The sequence below is a fragment of the Nicotiana tabacum genome, chromosome 3, assembly GCF_000715075.1.
Source record: "Nicotiana tabacum cultivar K326 chromosome 3, ASM71507v2, whole genome shotgun sequence".
NCBI lineage: Eukaryota > Viridiplantae > Streptophyta > Magnoliopsida > Solanales > Solanaceae > Nicotiana > Nicotiana tabacum.
This window is the reverse complement of record NC_134082.1, coordinates 214,380,290-214,402,452: the sequence shown is the minus strand read 5'-3', so window position 1 is coordinate 214,402,452 and position 22,163 is coordinate 214,380,290. Positions and strand designations below refer to the sequence as shown.

At 37.5% G+C, this 22,163-nt stretch overlaps 1 protein-coding gene across 1 annotated transcript; it reads right to left on the bottom strand.

Moving 5' to 3' along the window:
- Positions 1-8: 8 nt before the first annotated feature.
- On the bottom strand, positions 9-8,874 carry LOC107779611 (B3 domain-containing transcription factor FUS3). Its single transcript, XM_016600065.2, has 6 exons — positions 8,130-8,874; positions 2,116-2,205; positions 1,795-1,895; positions 1,367-1,413; positions 1,179-1,255; positions 9-1,057 (listed from the first exon to the last, which is right to left on the bottom strand). Exons 1-6 carry the CDS (start codon positions 8,385-8,387, stop codon positions 737-739), a joined length of 894 nt encoding a protein of 297 aa, XP_016455551.2. The 5' UTR covers positions 8,388-8,874; the 3' UTR covers positions 9-736.
- Positions 8,875-22,163: the final 13,289 nt, after the last annotated feature.

Below are 22,163 nucleotides of genomic sequence, written 5' to 3'. Positions count from 1 at the left end.
GTTGATATATGGATCCGTAAATGCAGGAAGATCAATTGCCGAATCTAAGAGACCAAATTGAGTGCCTTCTATGTATGTTGGTAACCTGTGGGTGAAGGCCGAAGGGTCAGGTCACCGCTACACATCTCTGATTTTTTCAAACTTAAAAGAGGGCGAGGTCACCTCCTTAGCTTGAGCCAAACAGAACAAAATGAGGGGAAACTATGAAAAACTCTTCTCTTAGACTGAGAAAAGCTGAAGTGACAAAATCTACAAGCCGGAGTAATGAAATAATTACTAAACACCTCTGCTTTTCCTTTAGAATATTCATTAGACAACACAAACATTTTAGTAGGGATTATGCTAAGAGTAGAGCATAGAGCACGGTTTCTAAACATGACAAATCAAACAAAGCTTGATGACAAGATTATAAGCCCGAACTATGCACCTTTTTATTTCATATTTTTCCATTTCTTAGGTCTCCAGTTTATTACATTTACGGTGGTAAAGAGTTTTTGATCCGAACTTGACAACAGAAGCCAGCCAAAAAAAGTACAAAACACCCCCAGAAGTCTCGGCCCCTTCCTTACAAAAAACCAAAAAACAGAAACCTTAACTTACTAGTACAATTCCTTGTGCTTGTAACTGGAGTATCAGCTTTATACTTCAAGGTTACCGGTAGGAGTATGGATTAGATTACAAGGCTGCATGGGATTAATAGTATGTATCCCCCTATTCCGCTATGCGCGTGCAGACCTTAATAGAAATCATCAACAGAGAAGCTGTCTTCAATGGATCCAAAGCTTGGCATTGGGAACACATTAGTTGAGTAATAGGTCATAGGACCCCCTACAAAATCGAAGGCAGGCTCGTTCCAGAAGCTGGTATCATAAATGAAGGACATGCCCATCTCATTGTCCATTGCAGGGAAGTAAAAGCTGGACATATCCAACTCTGGTTCATTCATAAGCACCCCATTCCCATCATCTGCCGCCTGTGCATAATCAGTTAAAATCATGTCTTCCGCTTCATAACCATGAAATACTGCTCCATCTCCAGCTTTCCTTGCTTCGATGCCCTATATACGAACAGACCACATATATAGGTCACAACAAACAATAGCCTTTGACAACCGACATACATTTATAACCTTTGAAGTAACTACACCGACAACATAAGAATTAATTTAGCAAGCTTACATAGATCTGCTTCTGATCATTGTAATGGAGGGCAAAGTAGTCTCCTTGGCGTAATCCATGTGTTTGGACAAAATCACCTGACCATCAAGTTTCAAATCCAACAACATTAATCTGCTTTTAGTTTTAGCCCTTTAAGAAACAGAACAGAAGTAAATAAACTTGGAGAGAAAGGGCTCTCGAGATCTCACCAGTATTTTCAAGCACATACATCCGACTGCTGTTATTTGGCCAGTACCTATAAGAAAAGCATAATATTCAAGAGAAAGACTGTTGTAACAATACATAAACTGTGTGGGCGAACTATGTCCGAACATAGCACAAGCAACTGTATTTTCTATGTTATTCTTAACAGCCCCCACCCCCACCCCCACCCCCTCCTTTCTTAAATGTTGACTTAATCAACCAATTTGTTAAGGCACTAGCAAAATATCACTACAATGCCAGGTATTAAGAATGTCATCTAGCTCAAGGATGACCAGCATCAAATAGTTTAATCGCTTTTATCAAATATGCTGGCCTTCACATCCTTGCCCGGACACTTCAATCTATATTGCTTCACTGGCTTAGAAATGTCGCTCCCTCAAGTAAATTTGAAGAAAAAAAAATAACCTCAGACCTGTATCTGAAACTCCAGACATGGATGCCATCCATGTCATCCATGGTTATGGGAAAACCTTCCTTGATCTCAAGAGTTGGGAGATATCGCTCAGCTGCTTTCTGAAATTAATCATGATACAAAATTTAATCGGGTAGCCGCAGACTTTTTGAATAACCATGGCATACACAATATTGGACAACTGCTAAATCATTAGTATGGAAATCTTAAATGATTGCGAGATTAATTATCACTTCAATGTGTACTCAAAATAAAAAAAAAGTAAGCACAAGAGATAAGTGTTCTTAATGCATTTACAACGATGCTATAAAAAGTCCAAACCTTGGGCACGACAATTCTCCTTAGGGAGCTTACATCACTGTTCTGAAGCTGCTTGTCAAAGAGAAATCTGAACCCTGTCGGTTCAAGTGCCTGAAGCATAAACAAGCCGTTACAGGACTTTCTAATATGCAGAACCAAACTTGGCTGATTCGTGATCACAAGACAATATGCCAGTTTCTTTTAAGAGATGGTACAGAGGATTGCAAGGAAAATGTATGTTAACCAGAAAAAGAGGGGAATGAATCTAATGTACTACATTGCTAACGCTATATAAATAAGCATCAAACATATTAAACATTTCAGAACTCACTGCAATTAGTTAGCTTCAATAGAATGATCAAATTTTCAGCTTCATTGTCTTTTATGAAGTACACACATATAAAACAGATTTTAAGACACCCATCTCCAGTACTTATACCATAGTCCATCTAACACTCCCAATTATTGGATCACCCTGTATCTGGTATTTCGTTATATCTAGAATTGCATAAGCTATTATTTCATGTTTTTCCTTATTCATTGAAAGGAATCCAACTATGTTCCAATTCGTTACCTTCTTCAAGAGGACGTGACAACAGGTGGAAGAAATTTTTGCCTTCCAAGGCTATCTCACTCTCACAATTTTAGGAAGCTCATAAGCTGGATATGGGCCACTTAAGAGCTCCTTTTTACTTGAATGATCTTCATAGCAAGAAATTCTTGTCAAAAATAAAATAAAATCCACAGATGAGGACATGACTCGCACGAAGGTATTGTTGAATGACATTTCAGGGGAAGCAAGGGAAGGCGAAATCATGGCGGTCCTTGGTTCTAGTGGCTCGGGAAAATCCACGTTGATCGACGCCCTTGCAGACCGTATAGAAAGGAAAAGTCTTAAAGGTACTGTAACATTGAGTGGTGAAGTTTTGGAGTCCAAGTTTCTAAAAATGATCTCAGCTTATGTTATGAATTCTTAGTTGCCATCAAGATATGACTCAGTTAGGTTGCAAAGTAGTTGGAGGCCTCTCTTGATTGGTAGACAATATCCTTAGAAGTTGGTTTCCTGATTAACTTAGCAACTAAGTTTATGCACGCAGTGCGAATGACCATAAGCCCACATCCATCAGGGACAAGTGAAGTCATGATAGGTACGAAAGCATATCACTTGGTCTTCTTTCACTGGGATAGGTGCACAAACAACCACAAACGTCACACATCCACCACACACCTACAGTTTAGGTGGGCAGCGAGATGCTACTTGTGACTTACAGTTTGGCTTGTAGCATGTAGAGACAGAACTATAAAGTCTTTGAGCTATTTCTAAAACAAAGTTCTTGCAGCCTCTCATTATATTTTAAATTCTAATTTGGCTGGTTGACAGCTTAGGATTTTACCAAAAAATGCAATAAAGGATAATTATTTTTTTGCACTTTTTCAAATACATCTTAGACATTAGACGATTTCAATCGTGTTGTTCAAGGGTTGAATGATAATGGAACAAGGCTTACGACTAGTGAAGTGCAACAAGGCTCAAGCCAACTACTTTTGGCATTATATCTAAACTATAGTTATCAATATTTTTCACACCACCCAATATATAACCATTGATAGAATTTAACAAGCCCCAACACAAGTAGTTTATGTCGATATATATTACTAGGATTCCACCATAATTTTGGTGAGTTATCTATAGGAGATGATTGGATACTTGAAACAACACTATTCTTATACTTTCTAGTTTGAATAAAAGTTTGTACCTTAGTGCAAGGATAAGTATGAGATCCAGAAAAATCTTTAGTTCTAAAGAACTCCTAATTTTTTTTCTAAAAAGGAAAAGTATTAAGTATTTGAAAAGAAATGGACCTATATAGGAGTGGAATAATATAGAAGAATCATACACCCAACCCCAACAAGGCTGGGATTGAGGCGTATTTGTTGCTACATAGCTACATCTAGCAATACAATTTACACAAAAGGGTTGGGTTTGCGATGGACTTATTGTTATATGTGCGATGTTCGATAGAACGAGGAGATTAGGTTGTGTACATAATTATGCCTTCTTGTAAGGGTTGTCTAGTATCCTCATCCTTGTATGGTATAAAAAGATCTTCCTCATTTGATGAAGACTTTTTCTAATATAATTTGCTCACCCGTCACGCCAACCCGATGTCTACTTCTATCCGGAGAAGAAAAGGATCACTTGTGATGGTATTTCCTTTTTAATCCATCCCAGAAAGAATGACATATTTCTATATTTACATATAATTTGACTTTAAACTCCGCATTTTATCTTAATGAGAAGATTTATAACCACACAAATATCTATGGCTTGTTTTACACCAAAAGTCCCAAAAGTCTTTCTTTCTCTTCGCATAGAGTCTAATACTATCACATAAATTGGGATGGAGGAGTAATAATTATCCGTCCTTTGGGCTCATTTATCACACTTTTTATGAACCTCAAACTCCAAAAATGACACGATCTTTCAACCAAAAGACATAAAATAATATATGCTAGGCATCTTTGTAACTTTAAGATCTTTGTGAGAAGACATTCAAGACACGACTTAAGTACTCAATTCTCACGAGTTAGAGGACCATAGTGGGCTTTCCTTTTGCAGCTATGTTACCAATTTACTAATTTAATTGACAGCTTAAACAACTCAATATATACCACACCATTGAGTGGCTCACCTGAATGCTGACTCTTACTTTCCTATGTTGAAATTGTCATTCGGCCAATGACTCTGTTGTCCAATCGACTGATCATGTTGATCATATAACTGGAAGGGAACATATCAAACTAGAGGTGAACGATTAGTGTGTCCTCTGATCTCCACGTCGAGACAAGATCGACAATTTTTTGGGGAGCTCAGTAAAACATTTCTTCTTAAATCATGCTGGTAGTAGAAAGAACTAGTTTGCTTTGTTTATCTTCTTTCTTTGAGAAAAAATTTGCTTTGTTCATCTTCTTATCAACCTCTAGTGCCAATGCATCATTTATGCTTTATCTATTCATCTTCATGAAATGAAAATGTTCTTTCCACGTACTTCAACATTGCCGATCTAGCAAATATGAATTGGAGTCTCGCTTTGATGATGGGAGATGAGATCTATTGATCTTAATAGAGTATTGCTCATAGGGGGAAAAACTTGCACAACAATAAATGCAGTTGATTGGCGGATAGCCGTATCATTTTCCATTAGCCATTGGAATTTGACACTTTATTTAATGCTTCATATTCTAGTCAAGCAAGAAGATGATATTCTTGAAATGAAATCTATTCTCTTCATGTGCTTCAATATTGCGGAGGTATCAATTGGCTATTATCATGTTTAGAGGCAGATCCAGGATTTTAAACCCTATGGTTTCAGCCTTTAAGATTTTTAGCATTGAACTCATTATATTTTTAAAGCTATGAGTTCAAATCCACTATTTATTGAAATTTTAGTAGATTTTACACATAAATTTATTCTCCGCATCGAAAGTTATGGGTTCAGTTGAACCCCTCACTTGTACGCTACATACGCCCCTAATCATGTTAAGCTATAAATTCGTGCTTGTTTGCAATTACAAACTTTTGCTCATTTTGGAATGCCTTCAATCTTTGTGGTTTTCACCTTTAAATTTAATGCTTATTTAGAGCATTTTGACCACGAAAAAAATGCTTATTACGAGCATTACTTAATGCTTCGTCTTCTCGTTGAGCAAGTTGGTTGATATAGTTGTTTTATTGTGAAAATCATTTTTGCTTTAATGTTTCCAAGGTCTTAGTTGAGCATCATCTTCCTAATCTTGCCGTATATCATTCAATGATGTGTCATCTAGTCAAGCATCTAAACAACTAGGCAAATTTTTAGTGTATTACTACGTAGTTAACCATTCAAAGAAGAAGGTATAATTTCCATATACTCCATTACTCTAGAATGTATAATTGCCATATCACTCTACACCTTGCATAGTTGCATTGAGTGATTTGAACATTTTTCTTCTCCGGATAAAGGAAATCTATAACTGAATATATATCTTATTGCTTTAGATACTTAATCTAATACCGTGGAATTTGTTTCATTAATATCTCAAATTATCTCAAGTGTAGCTTGATCTTAATTCTTACATAAGTGCCATTATAGGCAAAGATGCTACATTCTTCAAATTAAGGATTATAGGCAAAGATGCCACATTCTTCAAACCAAGGACCTATTTTAGCATCTTCGTCCTCTTCCAACTGTTGCAAACGCGACGGCATAAGGTCGTCCCGGATATTGGACCCTCAAATTTTCAATCTCGATTTTCACAGGGAACTCTTTCTTAGGTTAAAATCCAAAATAAACAGAACCTACAAATATGTAATCCCCTAAGCAGCACTGAAAATTGTAAATATTAAATTTTCTTTACCAAGTTAAGCATAAGAATGGTATTTATGAATGCAGCATGAAGAAAATGTAGGCAAAGACAAGGTAGAGCAGGGATGTGGTAAAAAGACATTGCTCTTTTCTTCATTCCAGTTAAGGATAGTAGGAATAAAAAAGAATGTTCTTTTGATGACTAATCAACAGAAAGATAATCCAAAATATTTGGAAGTTGTAATTTGTATGGTAGGCGTACAGGGTGAAGGAGTTCATAATATTACTAGAGAAATTCTTTGTGAGGGATTGTAGCTACGAGATTAAATACTATATGGGGATTGGGCTGGTCCAGGCCCACCCAATTGCCATGTAGTTGGGTTGGACCCGGCCCATTTGACATGTCTAGAAGGTGTCCATTATATATAATTTAGCTATACTGGAAGTATGTCACACTAATGGGGAGAAGCAGCTATAAGAGGGAATGGATCTCTTATAGTCAAAGGCAAATAATGTGCGTCAAACTCAAACAACATTAGCACCCCCTATTTCTACTTACTAAAGTAGAAATCAGTGGTACACTTCGCCAATACAGAATTAGTTCTACTCTAATTAGTCTGTCCAACTAAAACCAACAAAAAATAGAGCAGAGTATCCCCCAAATTAAGAAAAATACTGAGTATAGTCGAATTGATTTCCTACAACTCCAACAAGAAGAAGAACAACAACAACTCAGTAAAATCCCACAAGTGGGGTCTGGGGAGAGTAGTGTACGAAGACCTTACCCCTACCCGAAGGGGTAGAGAGGCTGTTTCCGAAAGACCCTCGGCTCAAGATAATAAAAGACAAAAGGGGAGAATATTAGAATCACCACGAAGATCATAGGAAAACTAGGAACATAAAATGCACAGCAAAAAGCGATGGCTAGTAAATGTATCCTGCGTCGAAAATAGAAAATAGTAAGACGCGACATTTCCCCTAGCTATCTTAGACAGAACCCTATAGTACTAGGCTCACAAAGGTACAAAGTAAGGGCAAAGTAACGCAAGACTCAACTACCTCCTAGGCTACAACCGTAATACTCGACCTCCACAACTTCCTATCAAGTGTCGTGTCCTCGAAAATCTGAAGCTTCGCCGTATCCTGCCTGATCACCTAGAATTAAGTACTCCTTCCTCCTTAACCAGAGGTTTCGGGTTCGGGTCTCGGGGTATGAAGTCGTCTTTGTTAGGGAGCGCTTTACACAACGCGGGACTTACTGGTGCGAATCCGGATTTAGTCGGCCCCAATGTCGATAACGGATACCAGATGGGCAACCAAAAAAAGAAAAGGAAATCTCGAGAATTTATCCAAAAGAATATAAATTAAAGAGAGGAATAAATGGAAGTGAAAGATCTAGCAGCAGCAGCAGCAGCAGGGGAGATCACAGTGTAACAATTCCAAATTAAAATAACGTCAAAGAAGGGGTATGATTTTCCCATTAAAATGCCGACTGATATTTCACCCACCACATCCTTCAGAGATACGATATATATATTATTTTTTTGGGCAAAAGATAAAATTAAATGGCAATAAAAGGAAAGTGTAATTTAGTTGAGATGATAAAAATTAAGGAGTACTAGTACTAGTAATAAAGGAAGAAAAGTGATTAGCAAGAGAGTAAGTAAAAAAGGTGAGAGGAGAGCATACACGTGCGACAGGCATAGGAGGAGGTGGTGGCACGTGGGGGAGGAAAGATGGGAAATCCAGCAGGGAGGCAAAGTTGATAGAAGAACGCCTACGCCTCTGGCTGCGACTTCTTTTGGTGGTCTGATGAGGAGGTTGAGCATTCAAAATATCAGTAGGAGTAGTAGCCTCAAAAACACCATTGATCATAGACGTAGGAGTATTGGCAACAAGTGCTGCATTTCCATCTGCCATCACTCCATACGCCTCGGTCATCGCCATTATCGATCAACTCCTTCTACTCCACCACCAATGCTGCTTCTGCTTATTTCTGTAAAAAGCTCTCTGTTCTCTTTTTCCTCTCTTTTTGTGATATTGAAAATTGGGGGAGTTTTCGGTGAGTGGGTGGGAGGCTAGTGTCATTATTATCACCAAACTGGCTGAGATTAGTGGGTCTGGCGTTTTGCTACCAAATGGCACTGATACGATTGACATTTGTGCAATCCTCATTCAGGAGAGAACCTTTAATTTTGTTTTTTTTTTCTTCTCTCGTCGAGTAAATTAAAATAAGAAAGAAAGTGTAATGTAATGAGCCAAAAGATGAAATAGGTGTACTGTAGGGGCAAGGGAAGTTGGGACTTGGGAAGAATTCCAAACTTTAATGAAGGGTTTCACTTCAAACGGATTCATAATAAAAATTAAGTGGGTGAGGAGTTGTCACTTTGTCTTTGTTAAGTGTGAACGGTCGAAAAAAAGGATGTGGGGGGGGGGGGGGACGGTTAGAATGGACAAATAGTGTGACGGATGGAGAAGAGGGAGGAAAGCCAGGTGTTGAAAAAGCTCTGATTTCTTGCTCACTGGAATCAATGGTGCTTTCTTGCTTTGGAGTTTCCGTCATTTCTGCCTTTTTATGTTCACTTGCCTCACTCTATACTATACTATATGGAGAAAACGAGAAAACGATGGAAAGACAGACATATTGTGGGAGTGGTGGAGGGTTTAATTCATTCATGGCTTATTAATTTGTATACAGTGAGGGGGACTGGTTTTATGGATTTAAGCAGTTTTTCTGATTTAGTTTGACATTAATTTATACAGTGAGGGGGGCTGGCAGATTTTTAAGTGCGCCATGGACTCCCGCTTCTCCTCTATTGCTGCCACGTCTCACCTACCTCTTTTGCAACCGGAGCCCCGATTCGTTCTAATTTATTTTGACATTGATTTCAAATTTTAATTGGTCTGATTTGTATTCGATTTTTGTTTAATTAAATATAGTTTTTAGACTTCATTTGTTTGCATTTGATGGATACATGAATGCTCTTCTTGTTATAGTAAGTGCTGCAATTGAATCAACTTTTGATGCAATAGAATATGAGTTCTTGGTGTAAACGTAACCGTAGTTGATTAAATATTCGTCGTGATCATATCTCAAACATTAAGTGTATTTATTTTTAAAGTCTTAATCTTAATTATTAAGTTTTTTTTTTAACTTCACAATCACAGCCACTAATAGGTCTGAATGATTAAGAATTATAACAAAGACTTAATTTCATTAAGATGTTATCAACCACATTCATTATAAATTGCCATCATTATCTACCATTATCAACTATTACCATGCTATCACCATCACCACCACCTCCTTAGTCATAGTCGCAATCATTATCGACAACCACCACCCAGAATTTCCATTACCCCCACCACCATCATTCTCAACCACAACCACAAATTCGTCCTCTTCAACTACAACAACTAACCATCACATCACCATCAATAACCATAACTGACACTGCATACTATCTTTCTCAATCACAACCACAACCACAACCACCATTCTCAATCATAATCGTCATCACTATCAATTACCACTAGCTACAACTCAGAACCACCATCATAAATCAAAACCACCATCAACCATCGTCTCTAGTCGGCATTCACAAGTACCACCATTATCCATCACCACCGCTAACTACCATATTTTAAAAAAAAATAAATTGATAGAATATTAGATTAATTCGTATTTTATTTAAAATTTATGTTTATTAATTTTCAAATAAAGAAAATTTTTATACATTCAGATGTTAAAAAACAACCATCTTAATCATTTAGTATTCAAATCTTAATACACATTTTAATATTCGGCTATGTATTCAGATACCTTAATCTTAATACACATCTTAATATATAGATGTGTATTCAGATTTAGACGTCTTAATCTTAAAAAATAAATTTAGTAAATTTCTTCATCTAAATTATTCCTTTAGTAATAAAATAGGGCAGCCCGATGCACAAAGCATCTCGCGTTCATGCAAGGTCCGAGAAAAGACCACACCCAAGGAATGTGATATAGATAGTCTACCATAATATAAATATTAGTAGCTCTATGACTTGAACCAGTGAACTATAGGTCAAGCGAATATAAATTTTGTAACGACCCGACCGGTCGTTTTGAGCTTTTGCACTTTGATCGCCATTTCTCGGGCATGACTTGCCCCGTATGATGTATTATGACTGATGTAAATTGTTGGTTTTGGTTTTCACGAAAATCGGTATGAATTTGAAAGAACAGTCTCAGCTAAAAGCTTTGAATTTGAAAGGTTTGACCAAGAGTTGACTTATTTGTATATGAGCTCGGATCGGAATTTTTATGATTTGGTTAGTTTTGTTGGGTGATTTATGACTTAGGAGGGTGATCAGAATTTGGTTTTGGAGGTCCGGTGTAGAACTAGGCTTGAATTGGCGAAGTTAGTATTTTGGTGAATTCCGGTTGATAGGTGAGATTTCGATCCGAGGATCGGAATGGAATTCCGAGAGTTGTTGTAGCTTCGTTATGTCATTTGTGATGGGTGTGCAAAATTTTAGGTCATTCGGACGTGGTTTGGTTGGGTTTTTTATCGAAAGCGTATTTCGGAAGATTTTTTTGAAAACTTAGGCTTGAATTCAATGTGAATTGATGGATTTTGTGTTGTTTGAGGTGTTTTGATGATTGGAACAAGTTTGAATGAGGTTTTAGGATGTGTTGGTATTTTTGGTTGGGGTCCCGGGGGCCTCGGGTGAGTTTCGGGTGGTCAATCGGACCATTTTCTATGTTGAGAAGTTGCAGAAATTTCAACAGCTGTTGCAGATGATTTTAGCCTTCGCGATCGCGTGAGGTCTATCGCGATCGCGTAGAAGGAATATGGGTTGGCCTGAGTTTGGCCTTCACGTTCGCATTTGAGGTCTTGCGTTCGCGGAGGGCCTTGACCTTGTGCTTCGCATTCGCATGCAATGGTTTGCGTTAGCGTATAAGTCTTTGGGGGTCCAATGGATTTGTTCTTCGCGTTCGCATCATCTGGTTCACGTTTGCATAGGTCTGGAAAGTAAGGCATCAGGTTCGCATAGTAGGTATCGCGTTCGCATAGTGCATTTGAGAGTCTTGGAATTTTTGCTCTTCGCGATCGCGAGGCTTGGGCCGCGATCACGATGAAGGAAGTTCAGAGCTGGGCGGAAAGTTTATAAAACATTTCATCCGCGATTTTGAGCCATTATTCCTCCATAGCCGAGTATTTTGAGAGCTTTTTGAGGGAAATTGAAGAGGAATTCATGGAGAATTGATTGGATGTAAGATTTTCGAACCTAAAAACGTGATTCTATTGTGAAATTTACCTAGAAATTCATGGAATTTGGCTAAAAATGGAAGAACTAGGGCTTGGAATTTTGAAACTTTTATATTGGGATTTGAAGGACCATTTGAGGTCGGATTTGAGAACTTTTGATATGTATGAACTCGTGGAAGGATAAGGAACCCGTTGATGTAAAAATTTCTGAGTTTCGAGAAGTGGGCTCGGGTTTTGGTAATTTCGGAATTTGTGCCCGTTATGGATTATTTTCGCTTGGGCCTTGTTCCCTTAGCATATTGTGATGTTTCGTTTTGATTTTGAATAGATTCGACGCACGTGGAGGCCGATTTGAGGGGCAAAGGCGTCGCGAGCTAGAGATTTTACAGGTTCGAGGTGAGAAATGATTGTAAATGATATCATGAGGGTTTGAAACCCCGGATTTGCATATCGTAATGCTATATTGAGGTGAGACGCACGCTTGATGATGAGCGTGGGGTCGTTTACTATTAGAGATTGTGACTTGGTCTGTTTCGATTGACGCTTTTACCGCGTATTTGATTGAAACTTATTTGTTATCATCATTATTTGGACTGATTGACATATTTGGGCTTCGAGCCAACTATTTGAACCCTCCGGAGATTTTTATCACTATTTCCTCACTATTTTGATCTACTACTTGAACTCAGTTGTACTGTTTTCCACTATTTTACAACTCAACCACTTTTACTCGGTTTTGAAACTAAAACGATTTAATAAATGATATTTTGGGCTGAGAACTACTATTTTTACTAATGCCTGAGGGGCTTATGTAATCTCTAGACTGAGTATGGTCGAGGGCCAGATGTGAGGATACTAAGGGATCGGGATGCGGGCCGCAACAGTGTTATACTAATACTGATATGGGGCCGATGGCCTAGATTTTGATGCCACGATATGGCTTGATATTGCACTTGGGCCGTAAGGGGCCCCTCCCGGAGTCTGCACACCCCTAGTGAGCGCCGTCGACGAGATATATGGATCGGGCTGCACGTCGCAGTGATATATGGATCGGGCTGCACGCCGCAATGGTGCTGGTACTGTTCTATGTGTTTACTTTATTCCATTTGTCTGCCATTATCTGTTGTTTGTGCTACTTCATGTGACATTTATCTGATTGCCTGGCATTACCTGTTAATTGAGTGTTGTGCCCGAGGGGCGGATTTCCGTGCTTATCTGCACTATTGTTTTGCACTCATTTGCGTAGCCGCTGAAAAAGTCATTTTTAAAAGAGGTTTAAACTGAGCTAAGATGTTTTTTTTTCAAGGATTTCACAGTTTCACTGCTTTTACTCAAAAGGTTTTAGACTGCTCTATACAGCATGATGATTTGCTTTACGTGATTTCTTACCGCTCAATTATTATTTACCTTTATTACTCACTGAGTTGGAGTACTCACTTTACTCTCTACACCTCGTGTGCAGATGCAGGTATTTGTTCACACGGTAGCGGGTTTTGAGCTGGTCGGAGGCTAAGTTATCGGAATTTAGTGAGGTGACTGCCAGCGTTCGCAGCACCGCATTTCTTCCTTTTGTTTATCAGTCCTATTTTATATGTTTCAGGCCTTGCAGTTATGTTTATCCTCTAATAGATGCTCGTGACTTGTGACACCCCGGTTTGGGCTGTGTTTGGGTTGTATTCCGCACTTAATAAAGAAAACTTTTGTTTAGACTGTGGTTATTTAATTATGCTAAAACTGTTTATTAATATTAACTATTCTGAAAAGGCAAAATGGGTTGGTTGGCTGGCCTTATCTTCACGAGAGGCGCCATCACGACCGGATCGGGGTCTGGGTCGTGAAAACTTTACCTTGTGATAAGTGCTTATAATGGTGGATATCCGAAGTTTTTTTCACTGTTATGCTATGTTTAATATTTAAAAGGGAATCTTATAGAAATATCCCAAAAAAGTCTCAACTTACCAACCTCTAGCCATTAATCATAGTTTTATCAAAACTAACCAAGCATATATAAAAATTGAAAACCTAAAGAAATAAGGTTCTTTCTTTCTAAGAATCACACACAAAGATCTCCTTCCATATTTTCAAGCGCGATTAGCAAGATGCAAGATGGAAAGAAAATTTCATGAATGAGGTAGCAAATAAAGTGATGACATACAATATATATATATATATATATTGTAATGACCCGATTGGTTATTTTGAGCTCTAGCGCGTCGTTCAGCAGTTTGAGGCTATGAGCACCTTTATTTCAAGTATTATTACTTGTGTGCGTGGTCGGAATTGAATTTCAGGAAGTTCAGAGTCAATTTGGAAAGAGAATTCTCATTTCGAAAGCTTTAAGTTGATAGAAGTGACTAAGATTGGATTTTTGAGTAAACGGCCTCGGAATCGGGATTTGAAGGTTCCAACAGGTTCGTAGGATGATTTTGGACTTGGGCGTATATCCAGATCGGGTTTTGGAAGACCCGGGAATGTTTCAGCACCTATTGTGGAAGTTAGCTTTTTTGGAAGAATTTCATAAGTTTGGATTGTAGTGCATTTCATGTTATCGATGTCCGTTTGGGATTTCAAGTCTGGAAATAGCTCCATATGGTGATTCTGGTGTTGGGATCACGATCGAAAGTGAATTCAAAGGTCTGTGGGTCATTTTGGAGTCATTTTGCTAAAGTTGAAAATTTGAAGGTATTTGAGAAGTTTGACCGGAAGTGAACTTTTTGATATCAGGGTCGCATTCTAATTCCGAAAGTTGGAGTAGGTCCGCAATGTCAAATATGACTTGTGTGCAAAATTTGAGGTCAATTAGATGTGATTTGATAGGTTTCGACATCGAATGTTGAAGTTTGAATTTCTCAAGTTTATTAAGTTTGATTTGGGGTGTGATTCGTGATTTTAGCGTTGTTTGATGCGATTTGAGACCTCGAGCAGGTCCGCATTATGTTTTGGGATTGGTTGGTATGATTGGTTGGGGTCTCGTAAGCCTCGGGTGGATTCCGGATGGATAACAGATCAAAATTTGTATTTGAAGAAGAATTGAAGCAGCTGGTATCTGGTGTAACCGCGCCTGCGAGGTTTTGGTCGCAGGTGCGGAGCCACAAAAGCGGCCCGAGTGTCGCAGAAGTGGAAATGGATGGGAGCACAGGTGTGACGCAGCTTCCGCAGAAGCGGTCCTGGTCCCGCAGAAGCGGCCGTGGGCGAGTTAGCTGAGAGCGCACATGCGATGGAGATTTCCGCAGGTGCGAGAAGCAGGTTGGGCAGTGTGTTCTTTTAAGCGAGGGTTTGGCTCATTTTTAGCATTTTTTTTCCTCTATGGGAGCCGATTTTGGAGCAACTTGGGAGTGCCATTTTCATCACCAAGCATAAGGTAAGTGGTTTCTACTAGTTTTGAGTTAATACTTGGATTATATACGGATTTGAGCATGAACTTTGGTAGAAATTTGTGGATTTTTGGTAGGAGACCTAGAAATTTATATTTTGGATTTTTACCACAATTTTGGGCATGGAATTGAGAGAAAATCATATATTTGAGTTCGTGAGGTCATGGATAAAGTTCATATTCGAAAAATTTCGGAATCCGGGAATGTGGGCCCGAGGGCGATTTTGTCAACTTTTCGAGCGGAGTTGAGATTTTATATAAATTGAATTGTTATGAATATTAGGGTATATTTTCATTGGTTTGCCCATTATTTGGCTAGTTTTGGAGCGTTGGGGTATCGGTTTGAGTCGTCGGAAGGACTTGGAAGCCGGTCATTGGGCTTCGAAGCGAGGTAAGTCTCTTTTCTAACCTTGTACGAGGGAATTGTCCCCATAGGTGAAATAATTGGTTATGTGCTTCTATTCGTGAGGGGTTACGTACGCACGAGGTGACGATGGTCCATGCGCAGCTACTATTATGATTAAGTCCGGGTAGTCTAGGACCCAAAAGCATGCTATACTTGGAATATTTGTAATCTTATTGACAGTTTGAATTGCTTAAATCACATCGAATTAGTAAATGGATTTCTAAAAAGATTAAATTTCATTTTCTTACATTGTTAAAAGAGAATTGGCTTTTTTGGATAATTGTTCCATGATGACTTCTTGATTGACTGTCTGTGTGTGTTTAATTTTAGAATGGGCCAAATGCCTCGGCTGATTAAATAGATGTATCTATGGTTTGCGCCATTCGACCCTCTGGCAGTGCACAGTTTAAATATTTATTGGATCGGGCCGTACGACCTCGGCATGATTTGCGGATGCTTGTAATACTTGCTTGAGATTTGTAAATTGATATTGCCTCCCTGGTCTGAGATAAATTGATAAATAATGGATTATAAATTTGGAGACTCCTAAATGTAAAAGGGGATGTTTACTTGTTTTCTTGACTTACTTGAGTTTATTGCTGCTTTAATGAATCCATGATTGTCGAAGTCGGCCTCTCGTCTCTACTTCTTCGAGGTTAGACGGGATACTTACTGGGTACAAGTTATTTTCATACTCATACTACACTTGCTGTGCATTTTGTTGCACAGGTTCATGTGTGGCTAGTGGCTTAGTGGTGTAGCGGTATGGTTGATGCGGGGACTTAGGTAAGTTGTATCTTGCGAGATGATTCGCAGCCAGCAGAGTCTCCTTCAGAGTATTGTACTGTATCATTTCATTCCTGTCCAATTGTAGTCCGGACATTTATTGCATTTTATTTTATTCCATGGTAAACGCTCATGCACTTGTGACACAGGGTTCTGGGATGATTATGGGGTATTTGTATTAATTCCTAAACGTTTCTATTTAATTTGAAACAGTTATCTTTTACTAGTAAAATTGAAGGAAAAATCATAGTTTTCAAAATTATTAAAACAAGGCTTAAATTAAATATTTATGATTGGCTTGCCTGACAGCAGTGTCCGGCGCCATCACGATCCTTAGTAGATTTTGGGTCGTGACAATATGGTATTAGAGCACTAGGTTCCCTTAGGTCTCACGAGTCATGAGCGAGTCTAGTAGAGTCTTGCAGATCGGTACGGAGACGTCTGTACTTATCTCCGAGTGGCTACAGGGCTGTTAGGAGTACTTCCCTTCTTGATTTCCTCATCGTGCGATTTGATTTCTTTGAGGCTTATGCCCTTGTTTCTTTCCTACTAGATCTTACGCGACGTTGAAACGCTTATTATAAAGCGAGAATTGAAGAATCTTAATTTTATTACAGATGTGGTGTGTGATGTTTCTCCTAGCACAATTGGTTGGGCTATTGTTGTCGCCTTACGGAAGGTGTAAGCACGTGATTTTTGCCCAATATGAGAATTACTCCCAAAAAAATTCAAAAATAAAATGATTTTTCTTTGGTGTGAAATTTTTGTGATATTTTGAATAATTATTTGTATTTGTCTGTGCATGTTTATTTGCTAAATTAATAAAAAATACAAAAATATGTCGCATTTTGCATGTAGGATTTAATTCTACAATTGTTAGTAATTGAATTTGTTTTACAAAAATTAAAAATTACAAAAATAGGCATCGTTTGCATTTTTAGTATTTAATGTCCAAATATACAATTTTATGCTTAATTAATACTTAATTGTGCGTTAATTGTTATTGGGAGTTAATTTGCGCTTTTATAACTTAATTTAGTTCTTAATAATAGTTTAAGTATTTTTATAATTTAGTTTTAGAAAAATAAAAGAAGTAAAGAAAGCGAAAATATAAAGAAAGTCGGAATTGGGCCTCTTCTTCAATTTCAAGCCACAGGCCCAAAAAATGGCCCAATCTTCCCTACGACCCAGTCCATTTCGAACTGGGTCGACCCAGTCCATAACCCAAAAGACCCAAACCCCTTTGTCTTACATTTTACAAAACAAAACAAAAATTAAAAGACAAGAAACCCTAAACACTAAACCAATCCGCCCCCACCCCTCCTATCTTCTTCTTCTTCCTCAAGATAACCATGGCTGCCTCCCATGGCGTCGTCCAGACCTTCGACCAAACAGTCCCCTCCCTCCCTCGTCTTCGTTGTCCGTCGTCAACACCACCCTAAGCAAACGACCATGGACGCCTGAACCGCCGGACCCCCCCGTCGCTGCCCTCGTCGTCCAGCCCATTCCGCCATGGATGAGCGTCGACCAGCTGCTTCCGTCGAGCAGCTTGAGGCCAAAACAAGCCTCAGCTGCTGCTGTTCTTCTTCGTCTTCTTCAGCTTGAGCGTCGCCATGGAAGCCGTCTCCGAGCTGCTGCTTTTGCTTCACGTCCATGGCGTCCAAACGTCGACCAGCTGCTTCCCGTTCCACCTTCTTCTTCACTTCCAGCTGCTTCCATTCATCACTTCTTCTTCATCCAAAACCAGTAACACCCAAACACCACAGTTCCGACAACCACCCAACCCAGCTCCTTCCGTCGCGTCATCACTGTCCATCGCCTTCTGTCGCGACCAGCTGCTTCCATGGCCAAGTTCATCGTCCAGTTCGAAGCCTCCCCAGCTACCACGTCTTTTCTGCTCGTGTTAGTCATCGTTGGTTCGAGCTTTGGTCGAGGCTCGTCAAGATTCGTTGTTTGTTTGGTCGTTGTTTGTCGTTTCAATCCGGTTAGTAGTTTTTAAATTTTATTTCATCCGTTATTTTGTTTTGATATTTTTCGAATCTAAAATCGGCGAATGTTTGCTTTGTTCATGTCTATGGTTAGATATTTGATTTTTTGGTTTTGTTCATGTTCATGTTGTTTGTTAAATTAATTTTCAGATTTCAAAATAGAAGTTTAATTAGTTGTTTTCATATTCATTTCATGTTTGTATTATTGTTTAAGTGAATATTTGTTAGTATGATGTTTGTTAGATTCAAATTGAAATTTAATTAACTATTTCTTCAATTTGTTTCATGTGTTTATGTATTGTTAGAAATTGTTAATATTGTTAAGTTCAAGCTTAAGTTCATAATTGTTTATTCGTCGATCTTGTTATTTGTCTAAAGAATTTAGTTGTGTTAGAGAAATATGTTGGTTTAATCGTTTAAATCCATCATATTTGTTGTTCAAAATAGATTCAATTCATGTTCATACTTTGTTTGATTGTTCTTGAATCCGAAATTTGTATAGTTTGATTTCTTGTTTATCATTTATGATTATTTCTTGAATTTGTCTCATAATCTTGTTGTTTAAGTTTAATATAGGAATTGTTGGTTGTAATATTGTTAGAGTTGATTTTAAGTTCAATATGATTGAATTTAGAAATCTTCATACTTTGTTTGTTGTTGTTGTTGAATCCGAAAATAGAATTGTTTGTTGCTAAAATATTGTTCAATCAAATTTTAGTTGTTCTTTGTTGTTCAATTGGTGTTCATGTGATTTGTTGTTGAAATGTTGTTAAAATCGTGTTCATGTGATATTGTTGTTATGATGTTCATCCGTGTTCATATTGTTATTTGAACATTTTTAGAAATTGATCATATTGTCTATATTTTGGTTATGTTTGATTAAATGATGTGTTATAGCTGATGGGTAATTTGGTAAATTTGTAGTACGTTCAGGGGTAGTTTGGTAATTTTAGTAAGGTCGGAGGGGGTAGTTTAGGAATTGTACATTTTGTAATTGTTTATTTGAAGCATGGGGGACAAAATGAAATGGGGTGGGTTGTGATATGATTATTTAATATAAAGGGGGGACAAGATTTAATTTAAAGGGGGAATCTTGCATTATTTTAAATGAAGCATGGGGGACAAAATATAATGGGGTGGTGTGATATGTTTATTTAATGTAATGGGGATGAGTGGAAAGATAATGGGTTGGGTAGAGAAAAAGTATTGATTTAATTGATTAAAAGATTTATGGGATGAGATTATATATATATGAAGTCTTGAACACAAGACAAGAACAGAATATAGAGAGAAGAAATAGAAAGAGATACGAGAGAAAAAAATACACACACAGATAGAGAGGAAAAAACGGACAGAGAATAGAAGAGAGAAAAATTCCGAAAAATATTTAAGCTTTCAAAATAAAAATAAAAGCTAAAGAATCTACTGCTTTCTTTCTTTGTTTGAAATTAGTATTAATGGTTGTTATTTCATTTAAAGCTTAAAGCTTTTGTTTTTGGGATTACTACTCCACCGGTTTGTACTGGGTTGTTACTGTTGCTGGGCAGTTGTTGATGTTGTACTGTTATTACTGCCGCTGATTCTCATCTTCATTTTTCTTGCTTCCAATATCAGGTACATATCTGTAAATTCATGTCATGAAAAGCTTCAAGATGACATATTAATGAAGTTCGGGAATTATAATTCTGTTTTCCATTCGTTCAAGTTCATTAGTTTAAAATTTGGTTTTGTTTCAGTTGATTAATATAGTAGTATGTTTGTCGTGATGAATATAAGATAATTGTTACCTCTTAAAGTTCGTATAAGTGTTGTAATAATATCACCTATTTCGGAATTTTCATTAAGTGAAGTCATGATTGAATTATCAAGGTAGGGAACATGACATAAAATGGGCCATTAATTACATCCCGTAATATTGTTAGCTAAATGTAAAGTAGAATGGAAGTATCAAGAAATTACATTATTAGTATATCTTGTAAAAAATCTGATTTTGGTTTAGATTGATATAAGTTGTATGTTCATATATGGCATGATGATGAGTATATATATAATCATATATGGAAGGTGATTTGATATAGCTCGTTACGATGTTAGAGTGTTATGAATATTTTAGACGGACAATTGTGTTGCATGTAAGGCAATTTTATTCAATCGATTTGTATAATAATTCTCTTTCTTATCAACTTGATGCCTACCATCATAAACAAATTAATCAAACGATTATAACTTTGGATTAAAAACAATTAATGTAGAAGGTGATTAGGTTTATAGATTATAACATTTTTTTTAGCATTCGCTTCAAATAGAACAATGAAAATTCTTCAAAAATATCACTTCCTTACATCTATTCTTTCCCAATTTTTATACGTAATTTGCATGTTGTCTATTCGGGTAGGCAAATATTGTATTCACTAAATGGTAGTATTAATCACACATTTATTTTTACTCCACAAATTCGAATGGTTTGAGGAATATAATTCATACGCGTAAAAATATAATTTGCGATCAACACTTAATGAATTGTGAATTCTTTTCAAGGAATTTAGAGGCATCTCAAATAGTGATTTCTCATGACTCTTACATTTAAAAATAGATGGATGCAATAAACATTTGTAGAGAATTTATATTACTGTCAAGAATATTTGCATAATTAAGGATGTGTTCGCGTGACTTGATTATACTTCTAAAGGCGATTCGGATTATGCGTTCGCGCAACTTCGAGCAAATTTTTAATAAAAAAGGGTTCTTCGGAGATCATCAATATTAATTTCATATAACCCGAGATGTGCAGTTCACTATTTAATCATACAAGAGCGACATACGTTCTTAATTTTATTTAAGCACAATTTCTAACTTAAGTCTATTTTTATAATAATAAAAAAGAATTTCGAAAATAATAATAATTATATTATCAATATCATTGTGTACACGTGCGCGTGACACAACTCCGCATGTTTTAAAAAATATAATTTATAACACGAATATACGTACGCGTGATTCGATTCAAAGAAGGGTCTTTAAATCTAAATAGAAGCGGTAACAATAAAATCATGCAATAAAAATGTATTTAACAAATCAAAATAATCAAGCCAAACACAACAGTTGAGCGACCGTGCTAGAACCACGGAATTCGGGAATGCCTAACACCTACTCCCGGATTAACAGAATTCCTTATCCGGATTTCTGGTTCGCAGACTATAATACAGAGTCATTCTTTTCCTCGATTCGGGATTAAAATTGGTGACTTGGGATGCCTTAAAATTCCCAAGTGGCGACTCTGAAACAAATAAACAAATCCCGTTTCGACTGTCCTTTAATTGGAGAAAACTCCCTACGCCCCTCACGGGGCGGAAATAGGAGGTGCGACAGAAGGATATCCTATCATTTCAGCTCCGTAGCTGTACATTGGAGAGCTTTGAGGCTATGCACAGGTTACTATGATGCTCATGAATGTTTATCGCACAGTATTGATGTGATAGTGGGATGATTGTCCATGCATGGAAGCAGTGTATGACTTGGAAGGGAGTTCTCTCAGTGCATGATTCAGAGATACAATATTTTATTTCCGATGAAGGAAAGGCAATCGCACTATATACATGCATGTTTGGGTTGATAGAGTAACGAGACTTGGTATTTTCAAGTATGGTGGAATTTTTATCTGCGACGTTGTATCGTCGTCCTTGATTGAATATGTTAAGTTCGCTGGTGTTATGGTTTTCTTCAATTTGCCTTGGGGCAGGATATTGTGAAATGATAATGGAGAGGCGACTGTTAGAGATCGCGATGTGCGGTGGTTCAGGATTGAATCGGTGTTTCTAGTGTTGATGGCTCAAGAAAGATGACCTCAGGGAGATTTAAAGTTAGTGACGATCTGTTGGTTCCAATGTTGCAGAGAATGAGATTGAATCA

Bases quoted from the DNA above. Each gene is read 5' to 3' on its own strand.
- LOC107779611 (XM_016600065.2), bottom strand. From the start codon at position 8,387: ATGGCGATGACCGAGGCGTATGGAGTGATGGCAGATGGAAATGCAGCA. The intron at 1,896-2,115 runs GTTTGGACTTTT...GATTAATTTCAG, and splicing joins GGAGAATTGTCGTGCCCAAG to AAAGCAGCTGAGCGATATCT. The intron at 1,256-1,366 runs GTGAGATCTCGA...CTTGATGGTCAG, and splicing joins GTATGTGCTTGAAAATACTG to GTGATTTTGTCCAAACACAT.